Genomic DNA, 13342 nt, shown 5'->3' on the forward strand with positions numbered 1-13342 from the left:
TCGCTGTCACTCTCATCCAGTTCACTGTCCTCACCAAGGGGCTGACCTTTTGACCTTAACTGTCCAATCAAATTCTTTCCTCCCATAAAATTTCTCTTAACCATTATTGCCTAAAGACAGTGGCCTAACTGCACAATGTTGCCCTGAGGAAACAAACCAAGAAAGGCTGATTTAGTAAATGAATTACAACAACTGAACAACTAAAAATAGGATTCAGATGTTCTTGAACATGTGCATATTTTTTTAAATATGATTATTTCATTAAAAATGCATAAAAATGACATTAGCCTTAGCAGTAGCTAGCACTCTGTCACATGCAGATTTGGCACCAACCCCCAGGTCAAAGGTCAAACCCTCTGCTACTCATCGTTTTACTGAATACCAAAGTGTTAAATCCAGAATTCAAAATCCTGCTCCTCACATACAAGGTCTTAAATAATCAGGCCCCATCTTATCTTAATGACCTTGTAGTACCATATCACCCCATTAGAACAGTTTGCACTTGGACTGTACTAGACAATACTAGAGTATTTAAAAGTAGAATGGCAGGCATACTAGTTATTATTCATCTCTGGCTCTCTTCCACAGCTTGTCGTCCTTCCAGTCTTGGCAGATGGCCGCCCCTCCCTGAGCCTGGTTCTGCCGGAGGTTTCTTCCTGTTAAAAGGGAGTTTTTCCTTCCCACTGTCGCCAAAGTGCTTGCTCATAGGGGGTCATATGATTGTTGGGTTTTCTTTGTTTTCTCTGTCTTATTGTAGAGTTTTTACCTTACAATATAAAGCATGTCTTTAGTGTGCCTCATACACCATTTAGCGTTTCAGAACACAAAGATCTTGACAGTGAAAACATTCATCTCAAGGCTTTGAATGAAACCTCAGTCAATGATGTCACAGTGGCTACACTCATGTTTTATATACTGACACAGATTTTTTTCCCTAAAACGAAACCTTTGTTTTTTGCTTCATCTGTCTTCCACTCACTTATATGCGCATGTCTGCAAGCGTGTATGTGTGCGTGTGTGAACCAGTATGTATTAATCAGAGCCATATGTCTGCAGTTGTGAGCTGGTCCAGTCGATCAGTGACATCATGTGTATGCAGTTACCTCACCGCAGGCTCATCTGTAGCAGTAAACACACACACACACACACACACACACACACACACACACACACACACACACACACACACACACACACACACACACACACAGATGGGACTTTGTGACCTTAAAGCACAGACTGAACTTTTCTGTAAAGCTCTGTAACCTCCCTCCTTTGGCTCCCTCTCCTCTAGGTCCTGTCCTCTCTCACACTCCATTTCTAGGAAGACAATATAGAGAAAATACCACCATTATGCAGATCACACTTCTTCTAATACATGAAGATATCCTTTTCCACTGTGACAGCTGTGACAGGCTCTGAACTTACATAAGAAGAAGAAAGTGGACTTGATGTATGGATGGAGAATATGTTCTAATACACTTAGGAAAACTATTAAAAGATATTCCTAATGTTCCCTACATAATACAGTCTCTCTGTTCTTGACTCCACTCTCACTTTCACCTCCCTAAACCTCTCTACCTCCTCCCCCCCCTTCCGTCCATCCTCCCTCCAGACTGATGAACTGTGAGTAGAGGGCACAGCAGAGGCCGAACATTCTTGTTTCCTGAGCCAATGCTCAGCTGGAGAGCACTGAAACACAGTGTGTGTGTGTGTGTGTGTTCACACATACACATACAACCTCCCCATGTTGAGTCAGAGCAGGACCTGACAGAGAAACTCAGCTCCCTCAGTCTCGCTTAACAATAACAGATAAAAGGAAAGAGAGCAGGGCCTGAAAGACATATGACCACACAGAAATACCAGGCAAGACGGATGTGGAGCTTTACACACACACTCACACACACTCACAGAAACGCACACACACACACAGACACACTCACACACACGCACACAAACGCACACACACACACACACACAGACACACACGCACTCACACACACACCAGCATACAATAAAAGTGGATGAGATGAGAGCAAAGCACAGACCGGTGACATCATACCTATAAAATCCAGGCGCGGTCGTGACGTCACCAAGTAAAAAAGGCAGACACAGCGAGAGACTGAGAGAGAGAGAGAGAGAAACACCCCCAGCACCTCTGATGCTTTACCCGTTTACCAATTAAGGCTCTCACGGTGCAGACAGAGAGAGAGAGGGGGGAATCGAGAGGTGGAGGTAGAAAAGAGAAAAAGAGCGGAGAGAAAGAGAGCTATCTCTTTCTTTTCTTTTGCGCCACCAGTACCAATACACACATTTCCCCCCACCGGGACTGAGCGTGGGGAGGGAGCTCCGGGACTTCGGTGCGGACACACACACACACACACACACACATAAACACACCCTCTGTGACCACAGCAACATCTGCGCGCAGACGGAGCGGACAGAGAGGCGGAGGACGCACACACAGACGACTGAAGATCACAGGCTCCAGCACACAGGTGAGTGCGGTCCCGATGTGAGGAGGCTCCTCTCACACTGTGAGGCTTCCTGCGTGGCATGTGTGCTGAAGTTTTCTGTGTCAGCTCCGTGGGTATGTCTGCAGCGGGCTGGAGAGGCTCAGCCGTGAGTGTCCGCTGCTTCTGTCGCGGGTGCGGTGGATGGGTTTTCCTGTTAAACTTTGAAGGAGGTTTACTGAGTGCGCTGAGGGCTTGACTGCCCTGGTGGTCCACGATTAGCCCCACGCTGTTCCTGCGTGTAAACTTTATTTGCTGGTTTTTGCGCGCGTGCACCGCAGCAGCGGACTCACCGGTGTTACAATTAGGGGTTCCACACCAAATAAGGTCATCCGCGGCCACTGGTGCTGTTTTACTGGGGGGCCAAGTGGTGGCCGCGTGCGCCCTCCGCCGCCGGGAGCGGGAAACCGCAAGAGCACGCGCGCCGCCCGGTCCACTTTACGTTGAGGACGTTTGAAAATGAACCAAGTGTTGACCTCCCGAAGTATCAGCAATCCCTGACAGCAGCCCGACTGAAGACTCGAAACGGCAAAGTCAGCTCTAAAAGTGCACCTGTCCCAGAGTTTACTCTCGTGGCTGCTTGAAATAATTATTCCTTCCAGTCTGGACTCATTTGATCTAATCTGGATATTGTTCAGAAGAATGGTTGAATTTTCACGTAACACATTTCAGAAACACAGCTGGATGATCATCTAATTCTCAAAATAAGGAAAAGAAACGATAAGTTATGCAGTGTGAAGGTTAGACCCCTCCTAGTGGACCACACCTTTCATCCTGTGATAGCTGGCATAGGAAAACTGATCGATGAAAACATAAAAATAATGAGTCTGGCAATTATCAAAAAGATGCCTGCCAAGTATTTGTCAGTCAGTCGGTAATAATCATAATAAAGCTTCAGTTTCATTGAGTGCCTACACCTGATGCACATCATTGCAACATGTTTTGGTTCTTATGGTCAGCAGCTTCTCAAAGCGTGGCCAGATGGGAGGAAAGCTTTCACGCAGCTCCCATGTTCAAGGACAGCATGACCTTCGTTACACTTCATTTATCCACATTTAATAACCATAGAAGCAAGGCAGCATTTCTCTTTAGTTTCAGCTCTGCTGTTCTTGACATCATTTGCAGATTAAACTTCAACAGCATGCCACTCGAAGACTGGGAGGCTTACATCTATGTATCAGTACTTTACTATTTATAAGTTGTGATGAAGCAAACTGAACGCTCTGATCCAAGTCCAGTTTACAGTGTGGCAGTGTCCTTTCACTTAGCAGTTGCAAGAAGCCTCTAAAGAACTAACTGTTGCCTATAGACATATTATATACAGTTATATAAACACAAACGTTCTTTTCAGTTCATGGCAGAGTGTAGGAGATAATCTAAGGAAGGTCCAGTCCAGACAGTCATGTCCACTTCACCAGTAAGCTTCCAAAAACAGAAAAGTGCTGTCATGATGGTTGTTTGGTGATGAGACTGCAGGACCTGAATGCGCCTCTTTTGTTCTTAAATATAACCAGTTTTTTTTAAAGCTTTTCTGGCAGGTGATTTTATGGTGAGGTCATAACATTCCTACTGAGCTTTCATCTAAAGCGCTGTGGAGGACTGTGGGCTTCCTGTGCTCTACACAAACTCAGAGCTCCTCAGCTGACCTGTATCAGACACATCACCTTTACTTGGTTTTTACTGGTTACTAATTGTCACATACAACATGTGTGATTTAAATGAAATCAACCCCCCCTCTCTACAGCAAATTTAAAAGTTTAGCTTTTGTCATGTGAATGCTTTGTAACAAACTCGATGACATGTTAAAACTTAAATTCCCTAAAACAGAAAAATGTATGCAGACTTGGTGTTTTTCTTGCAAAAATATTATGGTGAGATAAGACCTACAGTAAAAGTCTCGAGCCACCCCCACATTTTATTCAATTTTGTTTCTTGTGATCTTTTTAAAGTGGTCCTTAAGGGAGTACGTCTCAGATGTTAGTGTGTGGGCATTGGCTGCTTTGTCTTTCATTTTCAGCCCAGTCCTTGTGCCTTACCTTTGCTAAGCCATTTCACTGTGACCTATGATTCAATCAGGCATAAAAAGGCAGCTAAGAATGAACCAGTGTGTGACAACACATAGTAACATTTTCATTTGTAATGCTGTTCATCTGTTAAACCATCTTTAGGCACTGTAGCAGTTCCAGGAAACAGAGTTCGGTCAGGAATCAAATGGTGTTTGATGAGCTGATGAGCTATGTGGCCTTAAACAAAACAAAAAAATGAGTGGAGGGTAAAAAAGTATCAGGTCTGAAAAACGACATACAGCAGATGAAAAGTATGTCATAGTCATATCGTTAAGAAAGGAAAAGATCCAGCAAAGAGCTGACACTGGGCCGTTTGGGTAGTTACTAAGAAGCCGTTCTTGAGTAAAGGAAATGACTCTAAAGGTTGAATTATGCTAAATTACACAAGAAGGTGACTAAAAATCATTGGAAACAGCTTTGATGACCACGATTTTGAAATACTACAGTGAGTGTCTACAGATGTCTGTCACACATGGTGGAGGCTCTGTCATGGTTTGGGACTGGTGGTCCAGACTTAGGGTCTTTTTTAAAGAGAAGAATGTCTGGCTCCTTACCATCAGATGTTGATCCATCACGCAATTCCATCTGGAAAACATCCGATTAGCAACAGCTTAATTTTTCAGCATGCGATCCCAAACACACTGCCAACAAAGTAAAAGCAAAGCTGAACAGAGAAATACACAGTGGTGGACTGGGCTCCAGACTTCAGCATTATTGAAGAAACGTGGGGTCACCTTGAACAGCATTCGGTTTGTAAAGAAGACTTTGAAACGTCCCCCAAGAAACTACTCCTAAATACTACTTAATGAAATCACAGAAGGCTTGAATAAGAGAGTTCAGACTGTGTTGAATAAAGCTGATCACACCAAATATTGACTTCCAAGCTCGTTAGGATTCTCAGGTTTTGCCTCATATACTGTGTTTCTATATATGTTCACTTTCAGATGTCTCAGTTAATTGCTGCACCTTTTCCCAATTTCCTAGCAAAATATATCCAGTGAGTGGCGGCTTAAGACTTCTGCATACCACTGTCTTTATATTTAATCAACTTTCAGAAAGTTTATCTATAGGTATCTATAGATACATTTGTTTTTGTTAAAAAAGTTGTTTAAAGGCAAAGATCCAATTAAATCCACTAGAATGAGAGGCATTAAGCTAAGCGAGTTAGCTTTTCCACAGTTTGAGGACCTATGGCTGTCCTAGCATGGCTGTCCTAGCATGGCTGTCCTAGCATGGCTGTCCTAGCATGGCTGTCCTAGCATGGCTGTCCTAGCATGGCTTAGCGGTGGGGTCAGTAGCCGCTGTTTGGGTCAGGTGTAGCCAGCACACCACAGATGTCAGGCCAAAGACTTCCTGTTCTGTGCAGCTATTAATATTTGCAACGCCAACTAAAAAAGGACAATGAAAGCTAAACTGTTGATGCTTTCGAGGCTTATAACTTCCTCTTATGATTTACAAATGGATTCACCTGCATGCAGACAAGCACCAGGCAAATGTGGTACTACTCGATTTCTGCCTCTCTCTCATAAATATAAAGATGTATATACTGTGAAGACAAAAGAGGATGCTGGCGTGGTTCATCTGATGTAAACAACTCAATCAAACGCGTCCTTATTTGACATGTCTTGTCCTACTTTCAGCTAACAAGTGCCACCGTTACCACACTGTCTACAGAAACTGGAGGGGAAAACCATAATTTAGGTGTAATCTCTGCTTCTGACTGGCTGTCTCCACACTGTCTTGCATGTAATGTGGCTGGCAGTGTTATCGCGTGCAGTGTTACATTTCCTGTGCTGAGTTTTGCTCTGCTCACACTTGTGGCTGATTGGGTGGGGTAAGTGATGAGAAGCTGAAGCTGGGACAGGCTGGTGCTATACAGCTATATAAGATTCACTCAAGTGGAGACTGAGTCGACACCTTTCTGTGGAATAGAGCTTATATTCGATATTTGTATGAAGGCACACGCACACACACACACACACACACACACACACGCACACACACACATATATACCATGGCCCATAGACAGGTCGATAGATTTCACATTTGACTATTTGATGAAAAATACTACAAGACATCCAAAGCTCTTCCCTTCTTCTATTTGTTCCATAAATCAGTGGTTTTCATCTCTCAGGTCTTCACTCGTACCTCTGTCTTAGCACTCCAGCCTCTGGGTTTCGTCTCGGCCGATCCAGGGAATGAGGCATATACTCCTGTTGTACTCACTGTGATCTTTGGCTGGAGGCCTCCTGCACAAGCAGAGAATAACAGTGCCACATTTAGTTCTGTAACCTTCTGTTGGATTTGGCTCTCTGAAATCCTTTCTCAACACTGACGTGGTCAGGTTGTGTTTTTACAGCACTCATTCATGTTCTTACCTTATTGTCTTTGAGCTTAGAGTCTAAACTGAGGTCCTGATGTGTGGGTAAGAAGCTTGAATGACACATTTTTCAGTCTGTCTTGAAGCATTAGTTAGATTAACACCGATGCAGCTTTTGGGCACTTTAATGAAGTGATTTTAAGTGATTTTCTAATTAGATTTCTGTGGTGGTGGCAAAGTCCTCAACAGCACTCAGCAGAGGAGGCTGTTGTACATTTGAACTCAGTGATGACGTTACAACAATCAGTATAAAAAGTGGATACATCCAAAAAGCAGATAACTGGAACACTTCCAGGACAGAGAAGTGTAGTACCATAATCAAATGCTAGGGGGAGACAAATGACAAGCGAGAGAGCTCAGTCTTGCCTTGGTGAGCTCTTGCCGTCCCGCCCTGCCTGTTGTCTCCTGTTTATTTTCTAAATTCCTCTGGAACAATAGGCCTCTATATGTGCTGGATATTCTGCCAGCTTCCTCGGCTTTCACTTACTTCCAGGCAGAACTTCATTGAGCTCTCTGGCATGAACAAACCACAGATTACCCCCTTCCAAGCATTTCCACTCCATGCATCTATTCACTTCTTCTTTCTGGTACATTGTGTTTATTTGGCCTGTTTTCTGCTCTGCCACTGTTGTCGCACATTGCACACTGTAAAATGATGTGAATTACACAATTAAAACCAAAACGATCTAATTGTATTGTTCGATTCTTTAAGTGACCACAGGATGATAGAAGCATGCTGGTGCCACTTGGTGTGTGTAGCATTAACGGGACGCTTTTATTGGGGTGTTATTAAGTCTGGAGGTTCCGGGGTTGTTATGGGGGTGAAGAGCATTCTTCAGATTCTCCTTTGACCAGACACACACACACACAAAGGCCAAGCATTCTTGATGGCTGCTGGCCGCACTTTGGCTCCTGGCACTGAACTCCTTATTTAGTCAAAAAGCTGCAGAGTCACATCCAAGCCCATCTGTAGAGCTGCTGCTGGTGTGTTACTCACAGGAAAAAAAGGAATTTAAAGGTCAGGGTACACAGATAATACTGACGTCCTGCTTAGAAGTCATAATCAGATGTTGGACACTACAAAGCAACAGAAACCACTGAGCTACAAATCTGGTAGTTCATCAAATGTCCTGTTCAGTCCTGCTGGTCACACTTTGGAAATAAGTTGCTAACATGTCCGTATCTTATTTATGTGCCTATGAATGCTGTACATTAGACTTTTGGCCACCACCATGATGCCTTTTGCTTTGAGGAGCCAAAAGTGGCCATATTTAAACTCACCTTTAAAGGGTGAATTCCCCAGTTCCCAACTAATAGTAACAAGCCTGTTTAGCAAGCTTCAACCACAAGTTGTATGTGAAGGAGTGGACTAACAAAAACTTCTGACACACTGTACCACAACAGTGGTACAGACTTATTATTTGTCAGATAATTTCATTCAAAAATCACTAGAAGCACCCATCTGATGGCATAAAGCACAGAGCTTTCATGTTACAGCTTGGCTGTAGCTCAGGTGGTAGAGCAGGGTAGGGTTAGGGGGTTAGGGTTGGTGGTTCGATTCCTGGCTTCCCCTAGTCTGCATGCCAAATATCCTTGGGCAAGATACTAACCCCAAATTGCTCTCTGATGCATCCATCGGAGTATGAGTGTGTGTGATTGTTACTTAGAAAGCACCTAGAAAAATGTGCTTGTGTAAAGCGCTTTGAGTGCTCAGTGCTCAAAAGCGCTATATAAGAACCAGTCATTTTAGAAGCATATTTGCATCAGACAGTGGACTGCTTAAGTTATCAGCTATGGTTAGTAAGGTTGGTTAGACAGTTGCATACATGAACTGCATCACTGCAATGCGCAGGCACGCATATCTGCTGGTGAGGTGAAAAAAAGTGGAGCAGCAACATCGCGAATCATCAGCAAAGATTTTTTTTTGTTAGCTGATTCCTTAAAAATGCTTAAAAGACACCAGAGCACATAGTCAACACGTCCCATTCACAGGTATCTGCCCGTGCAAGCACACCAATGGATTACCCACGTCTGATTTAACACTTAACAAAATGTAAATGGATCAGATCTACCCACTGTACAGTTTTTATGAAAGAAACTAGCACTATAGAGACCTCCATCACCAGGCTGTGATGGTGTTTATTTCTATTATGAAATCAAGAAAACTGTGTGGAGGGACGAGCTTTTCGAGACTGTGCCCATTAGAGGAACAACAGTTTTGGCCATCAGCTTACTTCCTTACCTCTGAAGGTCAAAGCAGTCACAGAGCAGCGTGCATGGAGCTGGTGAAAAACTGTAAGCTTCCTTGGTGACCAGTATAGTACCTCACCATGCCAGGCTGACAGCTGCTAACTGTTCACCTCAAAGCTTGCTTGATGCTTCGTTATAATATTGGCCATCATATTTTTTGGTAAACATAAAAAGAGCAATCAGCACGTGTCTCCAATGCAGAAGACAAAGTGATGAAAACAGTCGATCCAGGCTCTTATCAGACTTCATAATTAGCCTACCATGTGTTAGTGTAGAGCACATAGCTGATCTGTGATCACGCTGCTGGGCCAGTACAGCACACTGGTCCACAGTCCTGTCTTTACTGACGGGGCTGCACACACAGCACAGTGATGTCACACACAGACGAAGGCAGAGGTTCACACTGTGCGCTCAAATGCACAAATAAGCACACTGTCCATGCTTGCACAAAAAAGGAAAGTTGAACAACATTGAATGCATTCCAACGCACACAAACAAACAAGAGTGAATCCCCGATCTGCTTATCCTTCCAGATAGCCTAAATATTTACTTCGCCTGGGACCCCGAGCACAAGATGAGCTCATATCCTCACAGGGACCGTGCAGTACGTCTGCTGGAAAATCTGTTTGTCGAGCTCTGAAAACAGCCCCTCTGCTTCTGTAGCCACAGCATGGCATTAGGGATAAAGGTCATGGGGGGGTTATGTCCTCGAAGGAAATACTTGTGGGTATTTGTAAAAACTGAATTAAGATGACAATATTAAGAGTTTTAACTTTATGGCACCATTAAGTTTCATTTTTAAAAACAGCAAAAAACTGCAGAGAAAACTTAGAAGACGTCCAGTCAGAAACACTCCACTGCAGCTTACAGAGCAGTCATGTTCACAGCTGTACTTTGTAAATTTGAATCATAATAACAGCATTGATTATTGGATTTATTTGGGGGGAGCTATAGCAATAATGCTAGTTAGATTCAGCTAAACTTGTTTACTGTCTGAAGCCATTTTGGAAACTCAGACAGGAGCACAACCAGGTGTGAGACAAACATAAAGTTATCATATGTGACACTGTGATACAGTTCAAAGCACACACGGACAGAAACAAAGTTGCAGGTATTAAAATAAAAACCTTAATAACAAGTAAAAAGGAGCTAAAACACAGAAGGAAACAACAGCTGAGGCTGAGCAGGTGAAATCACTCAGGCTCTAATGAGGGCAGGTCAAAGAAGGGAGCAGGTGAAACCCACAGGAGGAACTAACGGTGTGCAAACTGTCACATAGTCCCACAATGGGACGCTAGGAGGTCCAGGATAAGGACAGTCTTTGACAAACACACATGAAGACATTACAAAGACCACAGAGGTAATTTCACTGCTTTCTGATTTTCAGTGACATCACAGTTGTTGTTTCCTCCACACAATACTGCTGGCACGTTGTGGCCTGATGGTTATGATCATTGGTGTTTGTCCTGGGTGTAGCCAGCGCTGTCCATTAGTTTGGGGACAGTTTATTGTACCCATGACTGTTAGCTTCAGACAGGAGCCTGTTTACAAAGGTGCTTCAGCGGAGGGCAAACCGAACAATGACTCTCAGACTACGCGTACTTCTGACTTGAAGCTGCAGCTTGAGGTTTCTGTCAGCCCGGAGCTCTTTCTCTGGACACCGCTGACTGTCTTTATTAAAAATGGCTAAATGTTCAAACACAGCAGCTGTTCTGACTGCAATGAGTTAAACTCGGTAGTAAAATTAGCGAGATGCTCGTTTGCTGTTAAACATGGCGTAAAGTTAGAATGTGAACAAGTTTCAGGTTTCTTACACCTTAACCGCCCCAACACAGGACATTTGGGTTTCCTTAGCTGAGCCAGGCATAAGTTTGGGACACAGTCTAACGGGGCTAAATACCATTCTTCGTATTTGTTTCCCATTTTTTCCTGATTGTAACACGGATAATGGAGCCGACTCGTCCCTTTCCGTCCTCAGCCGCCTACTTTCTTTGCGAAACTTGTCTCTAGGCTGTTAGTAACTGTTCTCTCCTCTCTTTTTCTTTTCTCCACAAACAGACGAGCTAGAAAGTGAGAAAGGGAAGATTGAGAAGACTCCACCCAGGGCGAAGGAAAAAAAAGAGAAGCCAGCGAACCAGGAGACAGCCGAGACCATAAAAATGAGTGGTTCCCACCCCCGGCTCCACCAGAGCGCCGCGCCCGCTCCAAACGCTCTCTCCGCGGACAAGGACGCAGAAATGCCCGCTACAGAGAAAGACCTGGCCGAGGATGCGCCGTGGAAGAAGATACAGCAGAACACTTTCACCCGCTGGTGTAACGAACACCTGAAATGCGTCAACAAGAGGATCGGCAACCTGCAGACGGATCTCAGCGACGGGCTGCGGCTCATCGGGCTCCTGGAGGTCCTGTCTCAGAAGAAAATGTTCCGAAAGTACAACCAGAGGCCCACCTTTCGCCAGATGCAGCTGGAGAACGTGTCGGTGGCTCTGGAGTTCCTGGACAAGGAAAACATCAAGCTGGTGTCCATAGGTGGGTCCGATAAGTGTGTGTGAGTGAGTGCCAGGACGCGTGATTGATCCAGCTTTACTCCAACAGGTTTACTCAGATGGCTTCTGCTCCCTCCTGCGCTGCTGTCTGTGGGGAAATGTTTGCTGTTCCTAAAGAAGTGGTCACATTTGATTGCACTGTAGTAAATGGTGATCATTTTAAGAGCAGCCCACGACCGTGGGGCGCAGGAAAACCAGTTATGGAGCCCACTAGAAGGTTTTCTGTAACAGAAGTGTTTAAACGCGCACCAGCATTTCTGAAAGGATTTTCAGTGAGGCAGCAGGCGTTTCCCTCGGGTGACCGGGGGCGCAGGGCTTTTGTCTCGGGCTGTTCAGGTTTGAGGCCGATTGTTTTGGGAGGAGGGGGTCTGACTGTGCTGTGGGGTCGGTGGGTGGGGTGTTTTTCAGCCGCCTGAGCCGGCCGGGCCTGTCAGAGCCACGCTCTGTGGGCCTGCCCCAGACCTACTGTGTGTGTTGATGTGGTGGAGAGAGCTCGGGCTGGTGCTGGACTGCAGCAGACATAAAGTTTGAATTGGCTCTGCCTACATGCAGCTGCATGCCTGCTCACAGCGCTACTGATGTTCTGCTTTCTCATATTTCTCCCAGAACAGTGCAGATGTCACACAGCTGAGTCCTCACTATAGTTCATTATGCAGGGTCTGTAAGAGCAAATAAAATGCTGCCTCATTACTTGGAGTAAAGACAGTCTGTAACCGTGTTATCTACAGAGTCTGTGGGTGGAAATGCGTGATAGCTCTGTGACTCAGACATGAGTGGGTCTTTGTCATCTCTGGTGTCTGGCTCACTTGGTTTCCATGAACACGCTCCTGCCTCCAGCTGCTCTGCAGGGGAGACGATGGGGTGGCTCTAAATTTGGGAGGTGCTGCTGCAGAAATTGCGGTTGACAATTTAAAGTACACATCTGATACCCTCTTCACACACATCACCCTCATTTTCTCAATACATGCAGCCGTTTGTGTGTTTTAATGAAAGCAGTGCTTTGCTGGTATTTGGGGCGAAGCATGAGTGAGCCTCTGTTTGTTCCTCCTGCTGACTCACTCATCCTTAGCTGCTCTTTGACTCATTTAATCTGAAGATGAGAGAGGAGCCTGCTTTTCTTTTACTTCCTCCTTTCATTGCAGAAAGTGGACACACCCAGGCAGCAAGGCTCACCACAAATTGCCAAACTGACATCTCTTCAGTGTGATGCACATGCTCTCTGCTTCTCTGGGCTTTATTCTTGTTGCTCTTTGCCCAGTTTGGTTTTCAGCATATTTTCTCGCTGATAACTTATCAGGTTTCCTTTCATCTTGCATCTTGATGGCCACACCTTTCATTTCTCATTTCACTTGTCTTTTTCTCGTTTACTGAAAATGCAACAGTTTCCAAATAACAGCTGTGTGTTGTGGAGTAGTCCATCCAACCCCAGAGACGCAGGTGTCCAGTGTTTCTTATTTTACAGCGTTGCACTGGAGGAAAAGGCAAACTTGTCCTCACTGAACTTGACAGACGTTCAGTACGTGACCTATAACTTGTTCACTCCAAGAATAAAAACTAGAATAGCTCCGAGTGATTAACCATTATCT

At 44.7% G+C, this 13342-nt stretch overlaps 1 protein-coding gene across 4 annotated transcripts in view; it reads left to right on the forward strand.

Moving 5' to 3' along the window:
- The first annotated feature begins 2200 nt into the window (after positions 1 to 2200).
- The window catches only part of flna (filamin A, alpha (actin binding protein 280)), a 42383-nt gene continuing 31241 nt past the window's right edge, over positions 2201 to 13342 (forward strand). For 3 of the 4 annotated variants that reach the window (XM_084918051.1, XM_084918052.1, XM_084918053.1), the window contains exons 1-2: positions 2202 to 2498; positions 11269 to 11739. In XM_084918051.1, the coding sequence (XP_084774177.1) occupies positions 11370 to 11739 (370 nt within the window). In that variant the 5' untranslated portion in view covers positions 2202 to 2498; positions 11269 to 11369. Of the gene's footprint in view, positions 2499 to 11268; positions 11740 to 13342 lie in introns of all 4 variants that reach the window. The other variant, XM_084918050.1, reaches the window with a different exon arrangement.

This window comes from Perissodus microlepis, chromosome 20, assembly GCF_051167445.1.
Source record: "Perissodus microlepis isolate ML-2025 ecotype Zambia chromosome 20, ASM5116744v1, whole genome shotgun sequence".
In the NCBI taxonomy this organism is placed as follows: Eukaryota; Metazoa; Chordata; class Actinopteri; order Cichliformes; family Cichlidae; genus Perissodus; species Perissodus microlepis.